Source organism: Rana temporaria, chromosome 2, assembly GCF_905171775.1.
Source record: "Rana temporaria chromosome 2, aRanTem1.1, whole genome shotgun sequence".
Taxonomy (NCBI): Eukaryota; Metazoa; Chordata; class Amphibia; order Anura; family Ranidae; genus Rana; species Rana temporaria.
In genome coordinates this window covers 381,310,057-381,329,179 of record NC_053490.1, presented here as the reverse complement: position 1 = coordinate 381,329,179, position 19,123 = coordinate 381,310,057, and the positions used below count along the sequence as shown (strand labels likewise).

Here is a 19,123-nt window from a genome sequence, read left to right as displayed (position 1 = left end):
CTTCCGCATTTTCATCAGATCTTACAAAATGCTGCAGTCTGTTCCTTATAGAACATTTCTCATAAGAGAAGAATGATGGCGGCTGACATTTCTCGCCTTGCTAAATGCTAGATATCTGGCTTTATCTCACTGAAGTATATTAAAGGGCTCATAGGTATTTCGCCAAATGAGGAGCTGTTGAGGTCATTTATAACCAATTAAAACGCAGTAAAAGTATACATGCTAGATGGAGGCAAGATTTTGTTTGTAGCAGGCCATCAAAAGCACTGAAAATTCTTCTTGAGCTTACGTAACAGAATGAACACAAATGGCGGTTAACCCGGTTTTCCAGTGACTTGTTCTCACTTAACATTTTATGATTTCTTATTGAATTCTTCTGTATTTCTACATAAAGCCTCTTTTAGTATCCTGAGCTGAACTATAAGAGCCTCCACACCAAGCCATTATGTTTCACTGCATTATTTAGTAGCATTAAGAATACTCACATTGTATCAAGATATAAAGCTTGGTTCTTCCGAGGAGTTTGAAGTACCACTATGAAAACGGTCATGAGAAATAGGGCTAGGACAGCTCCAATTATTGCCACAGCGGCGGTTAAAGATGTTGTGTCTTTTAATGGGTAATCTGTAAATGAACATGCTTAACATTAAAAGCATAAACATTGGACTTTATGAAGATCTGTGAAAATCAAGCATAACATTTTTTAAATACATGCTATAAATACATGCAAAACCAGCTGAGTTGTGCACAAACCCATAATATGCGTTCCCCTGGCAACATAAATAAAACCACAATAATGATTTGTTGTTAGAATACGGATTGCACACCTTCAGCAAAGCAAGAAAGGACTTCATCAGTATTTCTATAACAAGGTTCTTTAAAGGTGTGCTGGTCATAATTGTGCCATATGCATATCGCCATCTACTGGCTGAAAGGGAGAAACACAATCTGATTATGTTGGCGGGAGTTGCAAGGGAAATAAAAACGCAGTAGATATATGCACTGCCAAAACAATAGGAGGGGGGGGATTGATCAAAACTGGGGCAGACAGAATCGGTGCATGCCAACTAACCAGCTTGTTCAGATAAGCTTTGAAAAATAAATTTAGAAGCTGATTGGTTGCCATGCACAACTGCATCTGATTGTGGCTGCTCCGGTTTTGATGAATGCCCCTGAATGAGTTTTCACACAGAGTCACTGTTGTTTCCTTTAAAAGTGCACTGAGATTTTGATAAGTGGACAGTTTATAAATAAATAATTCTTCCATTCTTACTGGTCTGCAGTGGCAGAGGATGAAATACAGTATTCTTCCTGTATTGAATTGTATTGTAATTGTACTGTCTGCCCTACTGTTGTAAAGTGCTGTGCATACTGTCAGAGCTATATAAATCCTGTATAATAATAATGTTAAAGGGGTTGTAAAGGTACAATTTCTTTTCCTAAATAGCTTTCTTTACCTTAGTGCAGTCCTCCTTCACTTACCTCATCCTTCGATTTTGCTTTTAAATGTCCTTATTTCTTCTGAGAAATCCTCACTTCCTGTTCTTCTGTTTGTAACTCCACACAGTAATGCAAGGCTTTCTCCTTGGTGTGGAGAGTCGTGCTCGCCCCCTCCCTTGGACTACAGGATAGTTAGGACGCCCACTAACACACAGCTCCTTTCTCTATCTGCAACGTAGAGAGGGTCCTGGCTCTCCTGTAGTCCGAGGGGGCGAGCACGACACTCCACACCAGGGAGAAAGCCTCGCATTACTGCGTGTAGTTACAGACAGAAGAACAGGAAGTGAGGATTTCTCAGAAGAAAGGACATTTAAAAGCAAAATGGAAGGATGAGGTAAGTGAAGGAGGACTGCACTACGGTAAAGGAAGCTATTTAGGGAAACAAATTGTACCTTTACAACCCCTTTAATGCAATGTACACTTGCATTAATAAAACTGGAGAATGCAAATCCTGGTGCAGCTGAACATGGTAGCCAGTCAGCTTCTAACTTTTACTTGATGTTGATGAGGGAGGAAAGGAGGAACCAAAGAAGTCAAAATATAAAGAGATTCAACTTCAGCTTTAAATACATCATGCTACACATTGGTACCCAGGAACACAATCCCATGTCAAGGTCGTTTTAAAATGAGAAAAAAAAAAAGAAAGACCACCCTGCTGATTACATAAATAATTTGGTTTGGATCAATTATTCAGCAACAAAAGTGGAACGTTGAAACCTAAAGTGAGTAAGGATACAAAGACGGTAAAGTTCTATAGACAGCTCACTTTGCCATTGTAGTTATACCAGAACTAGAATAGAGTGTTTCTCATATCTGTAAGTATGGTTGTGCACACCTTAAATAAATGGTATAGCCATATCAGAAGAATGGCTTATATCTCCCAGCAGAACAATGCATACATAAAATAATAGCAGCAGTTTTAATCTATCATAACAAAATTGGTGTTATTTAATACAGAGTGTTATCATTTGATGGCAGACATTAATATGAATGAATATTATTTATTTTTTATAGATTTAATTTTCAAACAAATATAGAAAATGTTATTCTTCTAGTTAATGCTAATTTTCTAAAATATTTTGCTCAATCCCTGATTTTTAAAGTGACACTGTCTCCTTGCTCATTTACGGCAAAGCGATTGTCTTTGTAAAAGGGCCAACCTGATACTCACTTTACCAGTGTTCCCCTTTTGCACCTGCCAGTGACAATGCCCTGTGCTTTTGCATATAGGGGAAAATGTGACATCCTCCTATGTGTTAGTGCTCAGGTCCAGCTTTACGTTTTTAGGTCCTTGCCTATACCCGTTGGTTCCTTTGTGCCACCTCAGCTGGCCAAAATGTACCCCTTCGTATCGCCTTTGCGTTTCCGAGGCTGTCAAATGCCGGGGACAATGTGCCATATCTGATGGGAATGCCCTAGGATTCGGGGCTTTTAGAACGCCATCTTCGCCCTGATTCTTAGAGTAACGGGTCAGTCAGTTCTCTAGACTCCACGTATAGCACTCCTTAATACCCCTGTACCTGGATTAAGTGCTCACAATGTTTGATTTTCTTTATTTTGCTAGGGGCTAAGATGACGGTTGCTAAATCCTGGAAAGAACCTACTGTATCCCTGCCAGAGGCTAGGAAAAAAGTCACCTGGATCATGTTAAATGAGAATATTGTTAGCCTCTTACAGGACAAAAAATATGAACAGACCTGGAAGCCGTGGGCTACCTATATGTATGTCTCTTTGGTGTGGTAGCTAATTAATTCCTTATGGTTTTTATAAATATTTTATTCCCTTTTTTTTTTTTTTTTTTTTTTTCGCCTCAGAGAACTATCAGGATATTCAATCAATTTGCGTTCAATTCGCAGTCTCCTTAGTTCGCATCATGGTTGGAAAATTTATTTATCTATCCATTTCATTTTCTTCCCTTTTTTTTATTCCCCTTTTTTTTTTTTTTTTTTTTTTTCCTTAAATATATGTCAGTAAATATACAAAAGAAGAGAAAGGAAAAAATACTTAAATACATAAATAGATACATTAGTTTCCCCTAGCCGAACAAACCCTCGTCCCACCCTCAAGCCGCCCCCAACCCTTATCCCCTCCTTCCCACCCTCCCCTATCTCCGGAAATCTGTCTCCTATTGAATCACTCTTTGCCCATTAACCTTCCTACACTATATCATATCATCCTATCAATATACCTTGGTGCAAGTTTAAAATTAGCCCAGTCCTGCCATTTTCGTTTAAATCCGCCTTCTCCTTCCTCTCCCATATACCTGAGCTGTTCAGCATAATATATATCATTGATTCTGCAAAACCAGCTCTTCTCTGTCGGGCTCATAGGGTCCTTCCATTGTTTGGGAATCAGACTCTTTGCTGCATCTAATACGTGAGGAAGTAAAGTTCTCATGTACTGTTTAGTTGACATTTCTGTCCCATGGAACAAGCAGACCCATGGATCAGGAAGTATTTTAATTCCGGTTATCTCCTCAATTACCAATAATACATTATTCCAGTATGTTTTAATTTTTGGGCAGGTCCACCATATATGTGACATAGTTCCCTCTTCAAGACAGCCCCTCCAGCAATATTTGGAGGTGTCGTCTTGATAACGGTGTGCTATGGCCGGGGTTATATACCATCGTGCTAAACACTTAAAATTCATTTCGATCAATGCACAATTAAATTAAGTCGTATGCGTCCTTTCTAATATTTTCCTGACCTCTGTCTCGGTTTTACCCGTTCCCAATTCCTCTTCCCATTTATTAATATAAGGAGGGAGACCGGGGTCTTTCAATCCCATCAATATTTTATAAATTGCGGAAATCGCGCCCCTTCCCCTTGGAGCCAAGCACAGACGCTCCAAAGGAAGCAAGTGTCTATCTGACCTCAAGGGGGAGGGGAAGGAATCCACAAAATGCGTCAACTGCAAGTATCGCCACCTGTTCAACTCAAACAATTCTTTTTTTTTACTTAGTTCCTGGTAGGTAAGAATTTTACCATCTTTTAATATGTCTTTTAATTGTGCATCTGGTTTTTTAATCCAGTTACCAAACAGGTCCATTTTCCCTGGTACAAAAAAATTTGTGTCAAATAAAGGGATTAGTGGGGAGTTATAGCCCCATCTATGTTTTTTATGTGCCCTATCCCATATAGACGTGGATGCCAATGTGATTTTGTGCATGTGCGAATTTATTTGTCTAAAATGTGGCGGTATCCAAATCTCTTTTCCTAACCGTGACATATTTGAGCAACTTTCTATTCTCACCCACCTTTTCTCTTTGTTATCTCTGACCCAATCAATCACCCGTGCCATGTGAATAGCCCTATAATATGTGTAAATATCCGGTACCCCCAAACCACCATGTTCCTTATCTCTAATTAACACCTCCATACTTATGCGCACTTTTTTGTTCCGCCATATAAACCTATTTAGTAACTGTTTTAGTATTTTAAAATAAACACTCGGTAATGCGATTGGTAACATTTGCATTATGTATAATATCTTAGGGAGAGTAAACATTTTAAAACAATTTATTCTCCCTAGTAGGGATCTTTGTCTCAATGCAATTCTCTTTAAATCTTTTTTAATATCATTTAATAATGGTATATAATTCTGCAGGTAAATTAGGTCAGGGGATGCTGTAATATTGACTCCCAAATATTTTATCTCGGTATCTTTCCAAATTAATGGGAACTCTTGCTTATATCTCCGTACGTCCTGTGCGTTCACGCTAATATTGAGGATTTCTGATTTTAGAGGATTGATTTTAAAATTAGATACGTCTCCATACAATTTGAGGGTTTTTAATAGATTCGGGAGTGTTATAGTTGGGTTCGTTATAAATAATAAGATATCGTCGGCGAACGCTGCAAGTTTATGTTCCCCATCATTTGTTTGAATCCCCCTGATGTCGGGGTTATTTCTAATCCCGGCCAGCAATGGTTCCAAAGATAAAATAAATAAAAGAGGGGACAGGGGGCACCCCTGTCTAGTCCCATTGAACATTTCGAATGTCCCTGACAATGTCCCGTTTACCTTAACTCTTGCCGTTGGGTGTTTATACAGAGCGCTTATCCACCCCATCATTTTTGGACCGATCCCGATAAACTTCAATGTGTTCAATAGAAATCCCCAGTCTACCCTGTCGAAAGCCTTTTCGGCGTCTATAGACAGGAGTAGACCTGGGGATTTACTATCTTTTATTATCTGTGTCAACAGAAGTGTTCTGATGCTATTGTCCCTACCTTCCCTCCCGGGGACAAAACCTACTTGATCAGTATGTACTAAATCTTTCATGATTGTTTTCATTCTCCCTGCTAAGATTTTGGCGAACAATTTTACGTCTGCATTTAATAGCGAAATAGGTCTAAAACTAGAACATAAGGAGGGATCTTTACCTATCTTAGGGATTACTGTAATTGCAGCCTCCAAAGCCTCTTGACGAATATCCCAGTTTAAGCCGATACCGTTTATATAGGAGCACATCCTGGGGATCAGAATGTCACTGAACTTTTGATAGTATGCAATTGTTAGCCCATCGGGGCCTGGGCTTTTCCCCTTTGGTAACTCCTTTAAATTATTACGGATTTCCATTTCCGTTATAGGTTCTTCTAAAAAACTAATTTTGTCCTCTGGTATTTTATTTAAACATGTGTTACTTAAAATTTTTTTTGTATTAACACTTCTCCTTTTTGTTTTTTCTGAGGTGTCCCCTTGCGATATCGAATACAACTTCCCATAGTATTCTTGAAATACTCTTGCAATTTCTGATGTTGTATGTACCTTACTCCCTTTGCCTGTTTGAATACTTTCTATAAAATTGCCCTTAAATTTGTTTTGAAACCCTTTTGCTAGGTATTTACCCGACATGTCGCCCCATTGATAGTTCTCTTTCTTACGTCTGTAGGATGCCGCTCTATTATCATATTCAATGAGATCTCTTAATTCCTCTCTTTTTAAGATAACGGTGCGCTCCGCTTCCTGCTCTCCTGTTAGTTTATGGGTCTGTTCAAGATCCAAGATAGTTTTATATAACTCATCATATTTTTTCTTAGTTTCTTTTTTTTTCGCTGATCCTATTGCGATCAGTATGCCCCTGATATAGGCCTTGTGAGCCTCCCAAACTAATGATTCCGACATGTGTTCGGAACAGTTTGTCTTGAAATACCATTCCAATTCCTGTTTTATCCTTACTACAACCTCTTCGTCCTGTATTAAATCCTCGTTAAGTCTCCATTTGGTGTTGCTTTTGGGAGCTCCCTCGTTTTTTATGTTGATTGAAACTGGCGCATGATCCGACAGGGTAGTTATCCCAATTCCCGAACTTGTCACTACATCCAGTGAGCTATGATCCACTAAAAAAAAGTCGATCCTAGAGTACGTCCCGTGCACAGCGGAGTAGAATGAGTAATCTCGTGTTTTCGGATGCTGAATTCTCCAAACGTCCATCAATTGGAGTTGGTGTAATTTTTTTTAAGTCATTTTCTTTGTGCATCTCCAGTCCGCTGTGCACGGGACGTAGAATCGAGGTCCAGATCCAGGCAGAGATTCATATCACCCGCCACAACTGCCCTGCCTATCCTGAAATCCATAAACATCTCAATGACCCCCTTAAGAAATCTCATGGAGTTCTTATTTGGACAGTAGATGTTTGCAATAGAATAGTCAACTTCGTTTATTTTTCCTCTAAGTAGGAGATACCGCCCCTCGGGATCTACTTTTCTCTCTGCCAGGACGAATCTAACTTCCTTGGCAAACCCAATGGCAACCCCCTTTGCCAGTTTAGTCGGTGAGTCTCCATAGTACCATAGTGGGTATTCCGGTGAACTTATTTTAAGATTTGACTCCTGCGAGATATGTGTCTCTTGTATGAGTACTATATCTGCTTTAAGATGTTTAATTTCTCTTAAAATATTACCCCTTTTTAACGGGGAGTTTAATCCCCTTACATTATATGAGAGTATTTTTAAGGTTCCCATAGTTCTACCAGATAATCCCTCGCCCCCGGACCACTCCCGTTACATTGTTATTATTATATTCAGTTGTTATGAATTGAGTCATGTCACTCGTCATCTTACATAGATAGGATTTCCAAAAAGCATCAGGGCAAAGCCACAATAGGCAGCTTATTTCTGATACTGATAACCGGAGATACTCCCCCCCGAACCCTCTCCCACACCCCCCCACCTCCCCCCATTTACTCTGTACTATGACCCCTATATTCACCCTAACCCTCCCCCCCTCCCTCTCTTCCCCCACCAATAGGGGCATTACGGCCTAAAATAGGCACCTGGATCCGTGGCCAACCTACTCCACCCGGCCCACGGTTCTCGCCCCAGAGGTTGAGCTCTGCAAGTGTGACTACATCCCGAACTGCCCCCCCCCCCCCCCAACCGGAGGCTGGGGGTGGGTGAGAAGCCCCAGGACCCCAGAACTCCCCGGGCTCACACCAGCCGGTCCCCCCCCATCCCCCCCTAACCCCCCCCCCCACCCCCCGGCCCCCCTCATCATCTCCCCTTTTTATTCATCTTATGTGGATTTTTTCTTAATTATTTTCCTCTTTTATTTCCTGGGATGAGGTTCCATGTCTGATGACCCGGTATAGGTGATATCTTCTCTTGTGGTTCATTCCATCCAGGTATCTCTATCAATGGAATGTCCAGTCTCTTACAGAACTTGGTCATCTCTTCAGGGAACCTTAAGGTCGCGGACCTGCCCTCCTTCTTCCCGATTAAACACGCTGGGTAACCCCAGGAATATTGGATACCATATACTTTTAAATGTTCAAGTAGCGGTTTTAATAATCTCCTTCTAGAGAGGGTCTCGGTGGCGAGGTCCGGAAAAATCTGTAATTCAGTCTCATTGAATGTAACCGGCCTGATGGTTTTAAGACGCTGCCATATCTGTTCTTTATCTTGGAAATTATGAAATCTTGCGATCACGTCTCTGGGAATTCCGGCTGCCAATTCCACCGGTTTTCTAATCCGATGAATTCTTTCAAATTTGATTTTTTCCGTTTCTGTTTTACACAAAATGGGGCCGAATAATTTATCGAGTTTTACTTGGAGGTCTTCTCCTTCCAGGTCTGGTAAACCCCGGATCCTCAAATTTTTCCTCCGGTTCCGATTTTCTTGATCTTCCATACGATACCTCAAGTTCCTTTGTTCTATTTGTAATTCCTTCATTTGCATTTTTAACTCTGACACCTCAGCTGCTTGACTATCCAGTTTTTCTTCAGTTTCTTCCACTCTTCTCAATAAATGACTCATGTCTTCGTGTACAATCGTTATCTCATTTTTTAACGAGAGCTCCATTCGTGAGATTGATAATTCTAGTCGCGAAAACATCTCTAATAGCTCTGTTTTTGATGGGGGTAAATCTTTATGGGTGGCACCGTGTGGTTCCGCAACATCCTCCTCAGACTCTCTGATTGTCACTGTTTCAGAGTACCTTCTCTGTCCATTTTTTTGTTGGCCCAATGATGGTCTGCTTTTGGCCCCAGATGTTTCGCTAGAACAGTCTTTGGAAGTGTCTTGTGTCATGTATTTTTTTATGGTGCCAGGGCTGGCACTTATTTTGGGGGCGTTAGCCACAGCACCCCTTACTGGGCGGCCTCTCATTTCCTATATTCAGTTGATGAACCTCTAAAGATAGAAAGGTGTCCTTTGTTTTCCTTAATTTATCTCTTTCTCCTTTATCTCACGTCTCCTGCTCAGTCGTCTCCCATCCTTTGATATTTAAAGTGTAGTGAGAACCTGCGGACTGTGGGAGCAATGTGAGCTGGTAGGTGAGCTTGAGCTTGAGCTGAAAGGTGGTAGGAGGCAGGGAAATAAATCCACGTATAGCACTCCTTAATACCCCTGTGCCTGGATTAAGTGCTCACAATGTTTGATTTTCTTTATTTTGCTAGGGGCTAAGATGACGGTTGCTAAATCCTGGAAAGAACCTACTGTATCCCTGCCAGAGGCTAGGAAAAAAGTCACCTGGATCATGTTAAATGAGAATATTGTTAGCCTCTTACAGGACAAAAAATATGAACAGACCTGGAAGCCGTGGGCTACCTATATGTATGTCTCTTTGGTGTGGTAGCTAATTAATTCCTTATGGTTTTTATAAATATTTTATTCCCTTTTGATGCTTGTCCGGGGCCACTTCCTTTTGCTCTTTTCTTTTTTTTGTCTTGTTTTGTCTTTTCTTCTATTGTATGTTTGCCTACTTGGGAGTTTGACATTCTAGCTCCCTACATGTCCAGCATTTTGATGTTGGGGCAGTCTTCATTGGGTATGTACTCATCTTCCTAGTGCATCAGAACACTGACCCCTGCATAAATTGATGTTACCTTTATTGTTTAAGATTGGTAATGTGGGTATTATTATTTTGTACATTGCATTTGTTTTCTCTATTTGTTCTGCTGACGGTGGGACTTTTGCATTGATGCTTGTTTTATTATTTGTAAAATCTTTAATAAATACTTTGAAAGTAAAAATAAGTACATACAATCTGTCTCTGGGATTTGTATTTCCATTCATATAGTATTTTGATTCAGTGGAATCTGAACTTCTCTTCAGAATATACTGCAGTTAAACCAGCTTTTCTTGCTCATACATCACAGGACACAGAGCCTTAATTACTTAATGGGTTACTTAATGGGTTATGTAGTCACCACAGGTGATTGGACACTGGTAAACCCAATTAAAATTGAGTTCCTGCATATTCCTCACCTGTCTGCGGTCTTCATTCCAGGGGTAGAAAATTGTCAGGCGGATTTTTTAGTCCAGGAGAATGGTCTCTTCTCATATGTCAGAAAAGGGGTACCCCAAATGTGGACCTGTTGGCTTCCAGGTTCAACGCAAAGCTGGACAACTTTGTGTCAAGAACAAGAGATCTCTGTGCCCAAGGGTCGGATGCCCTGACAATCTCATGGGATTGTTATTCTCTGATTTATGCTTTCCCTCCAGTTCTGCTTCTCCTGCGATTCCTTCAGAGAGTCAAGAGGGAAGGAAAGCTGGTGATTTTGGTCTCCCCGGCTTGGCCCAGGAGACCCTGGTACGCAGAAATTGTAAGGATGGCAGTAGGAAGACTTTTGGTTCTTCCACTACGCTCTGACCTACTATCGCAGGGTCCAATATTCCATCCTGCCTTACAAAGTCTAAATTTGACGGTTTGGCTGTTGAGACCCACATTCTGAGGAAACGTGGGCTCTCAGGTCCAGTCCTATCCACTCTGGTTAATGCTAGGAAGCTGGCCTCCATGCTCATCTCCTACAAAATCTGGAAGGCAAATGTTTCCTGCTGTGAACCCAGAACATGGCATCCTAGGAAGTATGCCATTAGTAGGTTTCTTGCCTTTCTTCAGTTGGGCTTACATATGAAGTTCTTGGCCTTGTCGGTATTCTTTCAAAAACCGCTTGCCTCTGATTCCCTAGTCTGGGCCTTTGTTCAGGCAGCACTATGCTTGAATCTGCCGGTTAAGTCTCCTGTGTACTCATGGGATTTGAATTTGGTATTATCTGTTTTACAGAAGCTACCTTTCGAACCATTACACCATGCTTCTTTAAGTATTTTGACAAAGAAACTGTTTTTTCTTGTAGCCATATCCTCAGCAAGGAGGGTATCGGAATTGGCGACTCTTTCGTGTAAAGAACCGTATATGATTATTCATGATGACAGGGTGGTGCTGCATCCTCACTTGACTTTCTTACCATTTCAGGATTTCATCTGAATCAAGATATAGTCCTACCGTCCTTTTTTCCAGATCCGCAGTCTGCGGAGGAAGAGAGTCTACACTCTCTAGATGTTGTAAGAGCAGTAAAGGTTTATCTGCAAGCTACGGCTCAGATACGAAAGACTGGTTGTCTGTTTAATCTGCCACAGGGTCCAAGGAAGGGCCAGGCAGCGTCGAAGTCCACTATTGCAAGTTGGTTTCGACAGGTCATTATTCAAGCCTATGGTTTAGAAAAGAAGATTCCTCCTTTTCAGGTGAAAGCGCACTCGAGTAGAGCAGTTGGTGCTTCATGGGTAGTGCATCACCCGGCCTCCATGGCTCAGATCTGTAAGGCTGCTACTTGGTCTTCGGTCCATACATTTACTAAATTATACCAGGTAGATGTGAGAGGGTACGAGGATGCCGCCTTCGGGCGTAGTGTGCTACAGGCAGCAGTATAGATCCTTTTGCCCGATGGTGGTCTTGTTCTGATATGTGTCTCCCTCCCCTCAATTTTAGAATTGCTATGGGACATCACATTAAGAAAATTAAGGCTCTGTGTCCCATGATGTATGAGCAAGAAAATAGGATCCTTTTCTTTGGAATACATCACAGGACACAGAGCTCCCGCCCCTCTTCAGAGTTAAACGTGGGACACTTATTGCTTTGCTACAAAACTGAGGTACTCTCCATTTGGGAGGGGATATATAGGGGAGGAACTCAATTTTAATTGGGTTTACCAGTGTCCAATCACTATAGCTATCTACTGTGTGCTTCACCTATAGCAGCCCCCTTTCCCTTAAGGCAAACAGGCCAACCGGTACTTGGTTGCCCCCAGGACTTATACACAATGCTATAGTGCCTCGCTACCACGCTAAGGCAGATGCGAACTGAGCAAAGCAAACCAATACTTGAAGTTTAGCAGACAGATAGCGTGGTTCTATGACAGTCCGAATAAGAGGCAGGCTGAGTTCAGGGAATAGTTCAATATTCAATCCAAGTCAAATACAGGGAAATCCAAACTAGCAAAACATGGCAGACAAACGGGGGGTTCGATCAGGAACAAAGAAGGTATCACTGTCTCTATTACATGCAAGGGACAGATGGCTTGTTTATAACAGTTGACTGACCATATAAATCACCTTGCAGGTGGACACGGGAGAATGCAATAGCCAAAACCCAGATGCTGGAATGAAGAGCAGGAGCACTTAAGTGATCCTGACACACCATTACAACCTTCCAGCTGCCGGTGTCCTAACAACCAATGATGTCATCCATTGATAAGAAGAATGTTGGCCACCTGCACAGCATCCTTGTTTGCCCTCCCCTGCTTCTCTCTATCAGCACTGGGGAAAGATAAACATTAGAAAACAAGTCAGCACCAGTTTAAAAAGGTGTGTTGGCTTTTGAAGAATACATCCCTCTAAAGGCCCATACACACGATCAGACTTTTTGACAACAATTGTCCGATGGACGTGTTTTATCGGACAATCCGACCGTGTGTATGCTCCATCAGACAATTGTTTTCGGTTTTTCTTTGGACAAATGTTCACTGTGAATGCTCTCAAACTTTTCAGCAACAAATGTCCGATGGAGAATAATCTGATTGTGTGTACACAAGTCCATCGGACCAAAGTCCAAAGTCCAAACACGCATTCTCAGAACCAATGCTAAAGATCAGCCAACAATAACAGAATTTGCCCAAAGGTTGCGGTAAAGAGCTGAACAACGACGTGATTTGGTGAAAGTTGGCTGAAAATGTCCTGCCGTGTGTATGCAGAACAAGTTCACAGCCAATGCCCATTCGGACCAAAATCCACAGAAAAGTCAGATGGAAGTCTGATCGTGTGTATGAGGCTTAACATTGGGTGACCTACATGTGTGGATGTTGCTGCATTATATTAGATTTTCTTTTACATTTTAGAACGGGGTGCCTTGATATTGTGAAGAATATTAAATGGTGTCTTGACTGAAAAGGGTTGAGATACACTGCTCTAGTCTAAACAGTGGTGATTTGACAAAATATAGACAAAGAAATGGACAATTCTCACAATGCATATACAGTACATAGCCATTTGTTACAATACATAGTTAAAATTTAGGCAATCATTGTAATAAACTAGCAAAAAATGGGCAATCAAGTCAATATAGCAGAAACAAACAAAAAGTTGTGACAATACATGGGCAACAAATAGTTAGTCATGCCAATATGCTGGTAATGACTTTACACAAGGGGTTGTAAGGCTAGTTTTTTTATCTTAACTACTTCACGACCGCCATATAGCAGAATAATGGCTGGAAAATGGTTTCATTACTCTGACTGGGCGCCATATGATATCCCGCGGCCGCAACACCACATCTCTGATCTAGGTAAAGAGCCTCTGGCGTAGGCCCTTTACCATGTGATCAGATGTGTCCAATCACAGCTGATAACAGTGTAAACAGGAAAATCCGTTTATCAGATGCTAGTAGAGGAGAGCTGATCGGCTGCTCTCCTAACAGGGGGGGGGGGTTGATTATCAGTGCAGCCCACCCCAGGATGCCCACCCTTGACCACCAGGGTTGCGAATCAGTGCACTCTAGAGGTGCCAATCAGTGCCCATTATAGATGCCAATCAGTGCCCATTAGTAATCCCTGCCAGTGCATCATCAGTGTCCATCAGTGCCGCCTATCAGTGCCACCTATAAGTACCCATCAGTGCGGCTTATTAGTGCCCATCAGTGTCGCCTATCAGTGCCACCTAAGAGTGACGCCTATCAGTGCTGCATATCAGTGCTGCCTAATCAGTGCAAGAGAAAATGTACTTATTTACAACATTTTATAACAAAAACAAAGAAAAAACGTTTTTTATATTTAAAAAATTTCGGTCTTTTTTTTATTTGTTTAGCAAAAAAAAAAAAACCCAGTGGTGATCAAATACCACCAAAAGAAAGGTCTATTTGTGGGAAAAAATGAAAAAAAAAAAAAATTTGAGTACAGTGTTGAATGACTGTGTATAATGTGACAGCGCTGAAAGCTGAAAATTGGCCTGGGCAGGAAGGGGGAAGTACCTTGTATTGAAGTAGTTAATGCATTTTATGCATTAGGATAAAAAGCCTTCTGTGTGCAGCAGCCCCCCCTGTCCCCCCTAATACTTACCTGAGCCCCATCTCTGTCCACGAGTGTCTCGGCCGTCCTAGACTCCCCCTCCTGATTGGTTGAGACACAGCAACGGCGCCATTCGCTCCCACTGCTGTCAATCAATGTTAGTTATCAAATCAGGAGAGGGGGTTGGGCCACGGCTCCATGTCTGAATGGCCACAGTGAGCTGTGACTCGTCTCAGGTGCCCCCATAGAAAGCTGCTTGCTGTGGAGGCACTTGACAGGAGGGAGGGGCCAGGAGCACAGAAGAGGGACCTGAGAAGAGAAGGATCTGGGCTGCTCTGTGCAAATCCACTGCACAGGGAAGATAAGTATAACATGTTTGTTATTTTTATAGAAAAAGAGACTTTACAATCACTTTAATGGTGTATACACCCAGAGTCCAGTCTGTGGAAATCCAAAGGGGCATTGGAAAATATTTTAGTATTGAAAGCTAGTGTTAGTGAGCAGCTGGTTGTTAAGAAGAGGGCGGCTGCTGCGTCCTTATCACCCATGAGACAGCTGCTACAGCCGCCAGCAGTAATCACACGTCAAGAAAAATCTGACAGGCTACTGGGTACGATCAGGTTGCCAATATATTGAATCTCGGCCAGTGCCTGCTGAACTGGTCAAATTTTGATCCATGCATTGCAGGCTTAAGTGAAAATAAACATGCACTACTCCTTTACTAAATCAACCCCATCATGTGTGTAAAGAAGTTTGATAAATAAGGCTGAGAGTAAGAACCCATGTACTAGACCTGAAATAGTTTGGGGACTATTATGGGCACTTCAGACAATAAGAACTCTGAAAAACAAGAAATAAAAAAGTACACATTTTATTTATATATCAATATAAGAGCATGGCTTGTCCATATGTATGTATGGGCAGCTTGAGCACAAATCTTCTGAAATTTTCCAACAATCCAAGGGATGAGACAGCCAATGCATTTTAACAATATACGTTTTACAGTCTTCTTCAGGATGCTCATAAAATAAATAAGAAATTTTCTACAACACAAAAAGAGTAATGAACAACAGTTATAGACACACATGTAACAGGCATATATATGATTGACCAGGCCATACACAATTTTATATATGTATTTTTCATGTAGTTTGGCTCAGATTCCTTTGAGATCATCTTAGCCTCAGTTTGACGCCCCTTATGGTCTTGTAGATCCTACCTGGTGCCTTTCTCTGCTATCCCAACTTTGGGTGTTCTGTGAGGTGACAACATATCTCTTTTATTTTTATGATCCATGGCTTGACTATTTGGAGGCAGTCTATGTATACTATCTCACAAAAGTGAGTACACCCTCATATTTTTGTAAATATTTCATTATATCTTTTCATGTGATAACACTGAAGAAATGACACCTTGCGACATGTAAATTAGTGAGGGTACAGCTTGTATAACATTGTAAATTTTCTGTCCCCTCAAAATAACTCAACACACACATTAATAAAAAGATAATATAGATGTGGTGGTTATGGAGCTGCTCTGCGATAGTGTAATAAGTCTTTAATAAAGTGGTACAATTGGATAAACCAATATATAAAGTGACATGTGCTAGTAAACCTTGATAAATGATAAATGTAAAGTGACATGTGCAAAATTAATTAAGTGGTGCAAAAGGCATTGCTGAGCTAATAATGATAATCGTCAACCCCTGTGACACCTACCTAAGTAGGGTCTAGGTGTGAATAAAATATATATGTGGTGGTTATGGAACTGCTCTGCAAAAGTGTAATAAGTCTTGAAGAAAGTGGTACGATTTAGTGAACCAATATATAAAGTGACACAAGCTAATAAACTTGTTAAGTAATATATGAACTTCCAGTGGACCAATATAAAGTGACACGTGCACAATAAAGTGACAAATGAATTAAGTGGTACAACGGACAATGCTGAGCTGATAATGATAATTAGGTAATAGTCCATATGCCAAAAACAAAAAAGTAAAAAAATTATTCAAAAACAAACAAAAAATAAAACAATTAAAAGTTCTTCAAAAACAAATCAGGTGACTGGTGAGTTTTTCCTCTCCGTGCCTTCAGAATTAATAAACATATATGTGCAAGTGCTCCATTCCGTGCTCATCTTATGTATTTACCCTTACCAGAGAGCCCTCCCCACTAGGGGGTGTTGCGCTATTACAGTCTCACTGCTGTATACTAAAACAGACCTCCGGTGGTGATATCTCTTTATCTATCCAATTATGGGCGCCAAAGGAACATAACTAAAACTACTTTCACACTGAAGAGCTGGGTGTGTCGGCGTAAATGCCCCCACCCCTTCACCCTCTGCAGCAATGCTGGCAGCACTCATACGTCTATTTCCCAAAGACAACCTCTTGATATGATGCTGAGCACGTGCACCAACTTATTTGGTCAACCATGGCGAGGCCTGTTCTGAGTGGAACATGTCCTGTTAAACCGCTCTATGGTCTTGGCCACCATGCTACAACTCAGTTGCAGGGTCTTGGTAATCTTCTTATAGCATAGGCCATCTTTGTGTAGAGCAACAATTCTTTTTTTAAGATCCTCAGAGAGTTATTTGCAATGTTGAACTTCCAGTGACCAGTATGAGAGAGTGAGAGCAATAACACCAAATGTAACACCCCTGCTCCCCATTCATACCTGAGATCTAGTAACACAAACAAGTCACATGATGCCGGGGAGGGAAAATGGCTAATTGGGCCCAAATTGGAGATATTCATTTAGGGGTATACTCACCTTTGTTGCCAGCGGTTTAGACATTAATGGCTGTGTTGAGTTGACAGCAAATTTACACTGTTATACAAGCTGTACACACTACTTTACATTGTCATTTCTTCAGTGTTGTCACATGAAAAGGTATAATAAAATATTTACAAAAATGCAAGGGGTCTACTAACTTTTGTGAGATACTGTATGTGGCCTGGTTAGTATGCATCATATATACGCCTGTTGCACGTGTATCTATAAATTGTTATTCATTACTCTTTTTGTGTATAATGTATTTTATGAGCATCCCTGAAGAAGACTAAACCTATATTGTTGAAATGCGTTGGATGTCTGGCAGACTTGTGCTCAAGCTGCCCATACATACATATGTACAAGACACTCGTTTTTTCAGAATGTTCTTGTATCGATTTATAAATACGTTTTGTAAATTTTTATTTCTTGTTTTTTGCCTGAAGTGCCCATAATAGTCCCTAAACTATTGGAGGGCATTTCTCGAGTCTGCAATGGAATAATGGCACTCTCTCCGCTCCCCACCGTATACATTTTCATGTACTAGACCTGTGTAGTTACTTTAATTAAAGAAACATATTACTAGTATTGGTGCCGATACTGAGCATTTGCACGAGTACTTGTACTCATGCAAATGTTCCATCTGATACCACTCAAGGCCAGTACACCCAGTGTCCTCAGCATATCCGGGGGGGTGGGGTGTTTTACAGCCTCACAGATGATCAGTGCGATGGTGGGGGCAGTTACAAGCACTAAGTATGGCTTTTCTGACGGCTGCTTCGCCTCCTCCTCCTCCTGTGGCCATCAGTTGCTTTATTGAAAGCTATACAGGGAGATCGTGCCTGTAACTGCCCCTGCTGCTGCACCGACCATCCCGACTGGCCTCCTCCAGTTCCCCTCATCTCGGATCTGTCAGGATGGAGAGCAGAGGAAGAGTCAGTAAATTTGTAATTTCTTCCTTCCTTTTTGTAATGCACAGCGATCCCCGATTGTCCATTCATAACTGAGCATCGTAAACTGCGTTTGCAATGCTTTAGTTTATGCATGAAAACCAGAGCCTATGTCTCTTGTCCATTCATCTTCAGTGCAGCTGAGGCTGCTGAAGAAGGGTCTGGGAAATCTGTGCCCTCAGTCCCTTTTCCTGTCTCAAAAGGTAGATTGGGGGTATCGACGAGTACTTGAAAAAAAAAGTATCGGTACTTGTACTCGGTCTTAAAAAAGTGGCATTGGTGCAACCCTATATTTTACCCCAGCCTGATCTAGGTGTCACTCAAACCATCTGAGCTTTGGGTCTGGATTTATGAAAATTAGAGGCAACAATAAGCTGTTTACCAGAAAAACACATCATTTGGTTTACCTTTACCTTACCTGAGTACCTTGGACATACTTCAAAACTTTATGTACCCTGGGTTTACATCATATGCCCTGGTCTTCCTCTGTGGTGGCTTTATCAAGCTAAAATTACCAGGGTTAACTATTAGATTAACAGGTGGGTCCTGCTGCAGGAGCGCAGACAGCATACATAAAGCCAGCAAACTTTTACACAGACTAAAAATTTTAGAAGCTGTAAGTGGCACAGGCATTTTCAAGCTGCAAAAAAAAAATTCAGGGCCAGCGCATGCGGAGTACCGGCGGTAAAGCTCTAAAAACATCGGACGCTCGTAAAAGTGACTTAACACTGGATACAGCCACGTTAAGCCTTGTCAATAATTTTTTTGGACGTGTCAAAATCAATGGTTCCCAATAAGAGCCCATTGATTTGAATAGAAGTCGCACCAGAAGACCGATCATGATAGTTACATAGTAGGTGAGGTTGAAAAAAGACACAAGTCCAACCTATGTGTGTGATTATATGTCAGTATTACATTGTATATCCCTGTATGTTGTGGTCGTTCAGGTGCTTATCTAATAGTTTCTTGAATCTATCGGTGCCCCCCGCTGAGACCACCGCCTGTGAAGGGGAATTACACATCCTTGTCGTTCTTACAATTTGAGGTTAAACCTATTCTTCAAATTTTAATGAGTGGTCACATGTCTTGTTAAACTCCCTTTCACAAAAAAGTTTTATCCC

The 19,123-nt window shown here is 41.2% G+C and overlaps 1 protein-coding gene across 2 annotated transcripts in view; it reads right to left on the bottom strand.

The window, feature by feature from the left end:
- NECTIN3 (nectin cell adhesion molecule 3) overlaps positions 1–19,123 on the bottom strand; it is a 160,494-nt gene that overhangs the window by 11,787 nt on the left and 129,584 nt on the right. For both annotated transcript variants that reach the window (XM_040337860.1, XM_040337861.1), the window contains one exon: positions 486–624. In XM_040337860.1, coding sequence (XP_040193794.1) covers positions 486–624 — 139 coding nt within the window. The remainder of the gene's footprint in view (positions 1–485; positions 625–19,123) is intronic.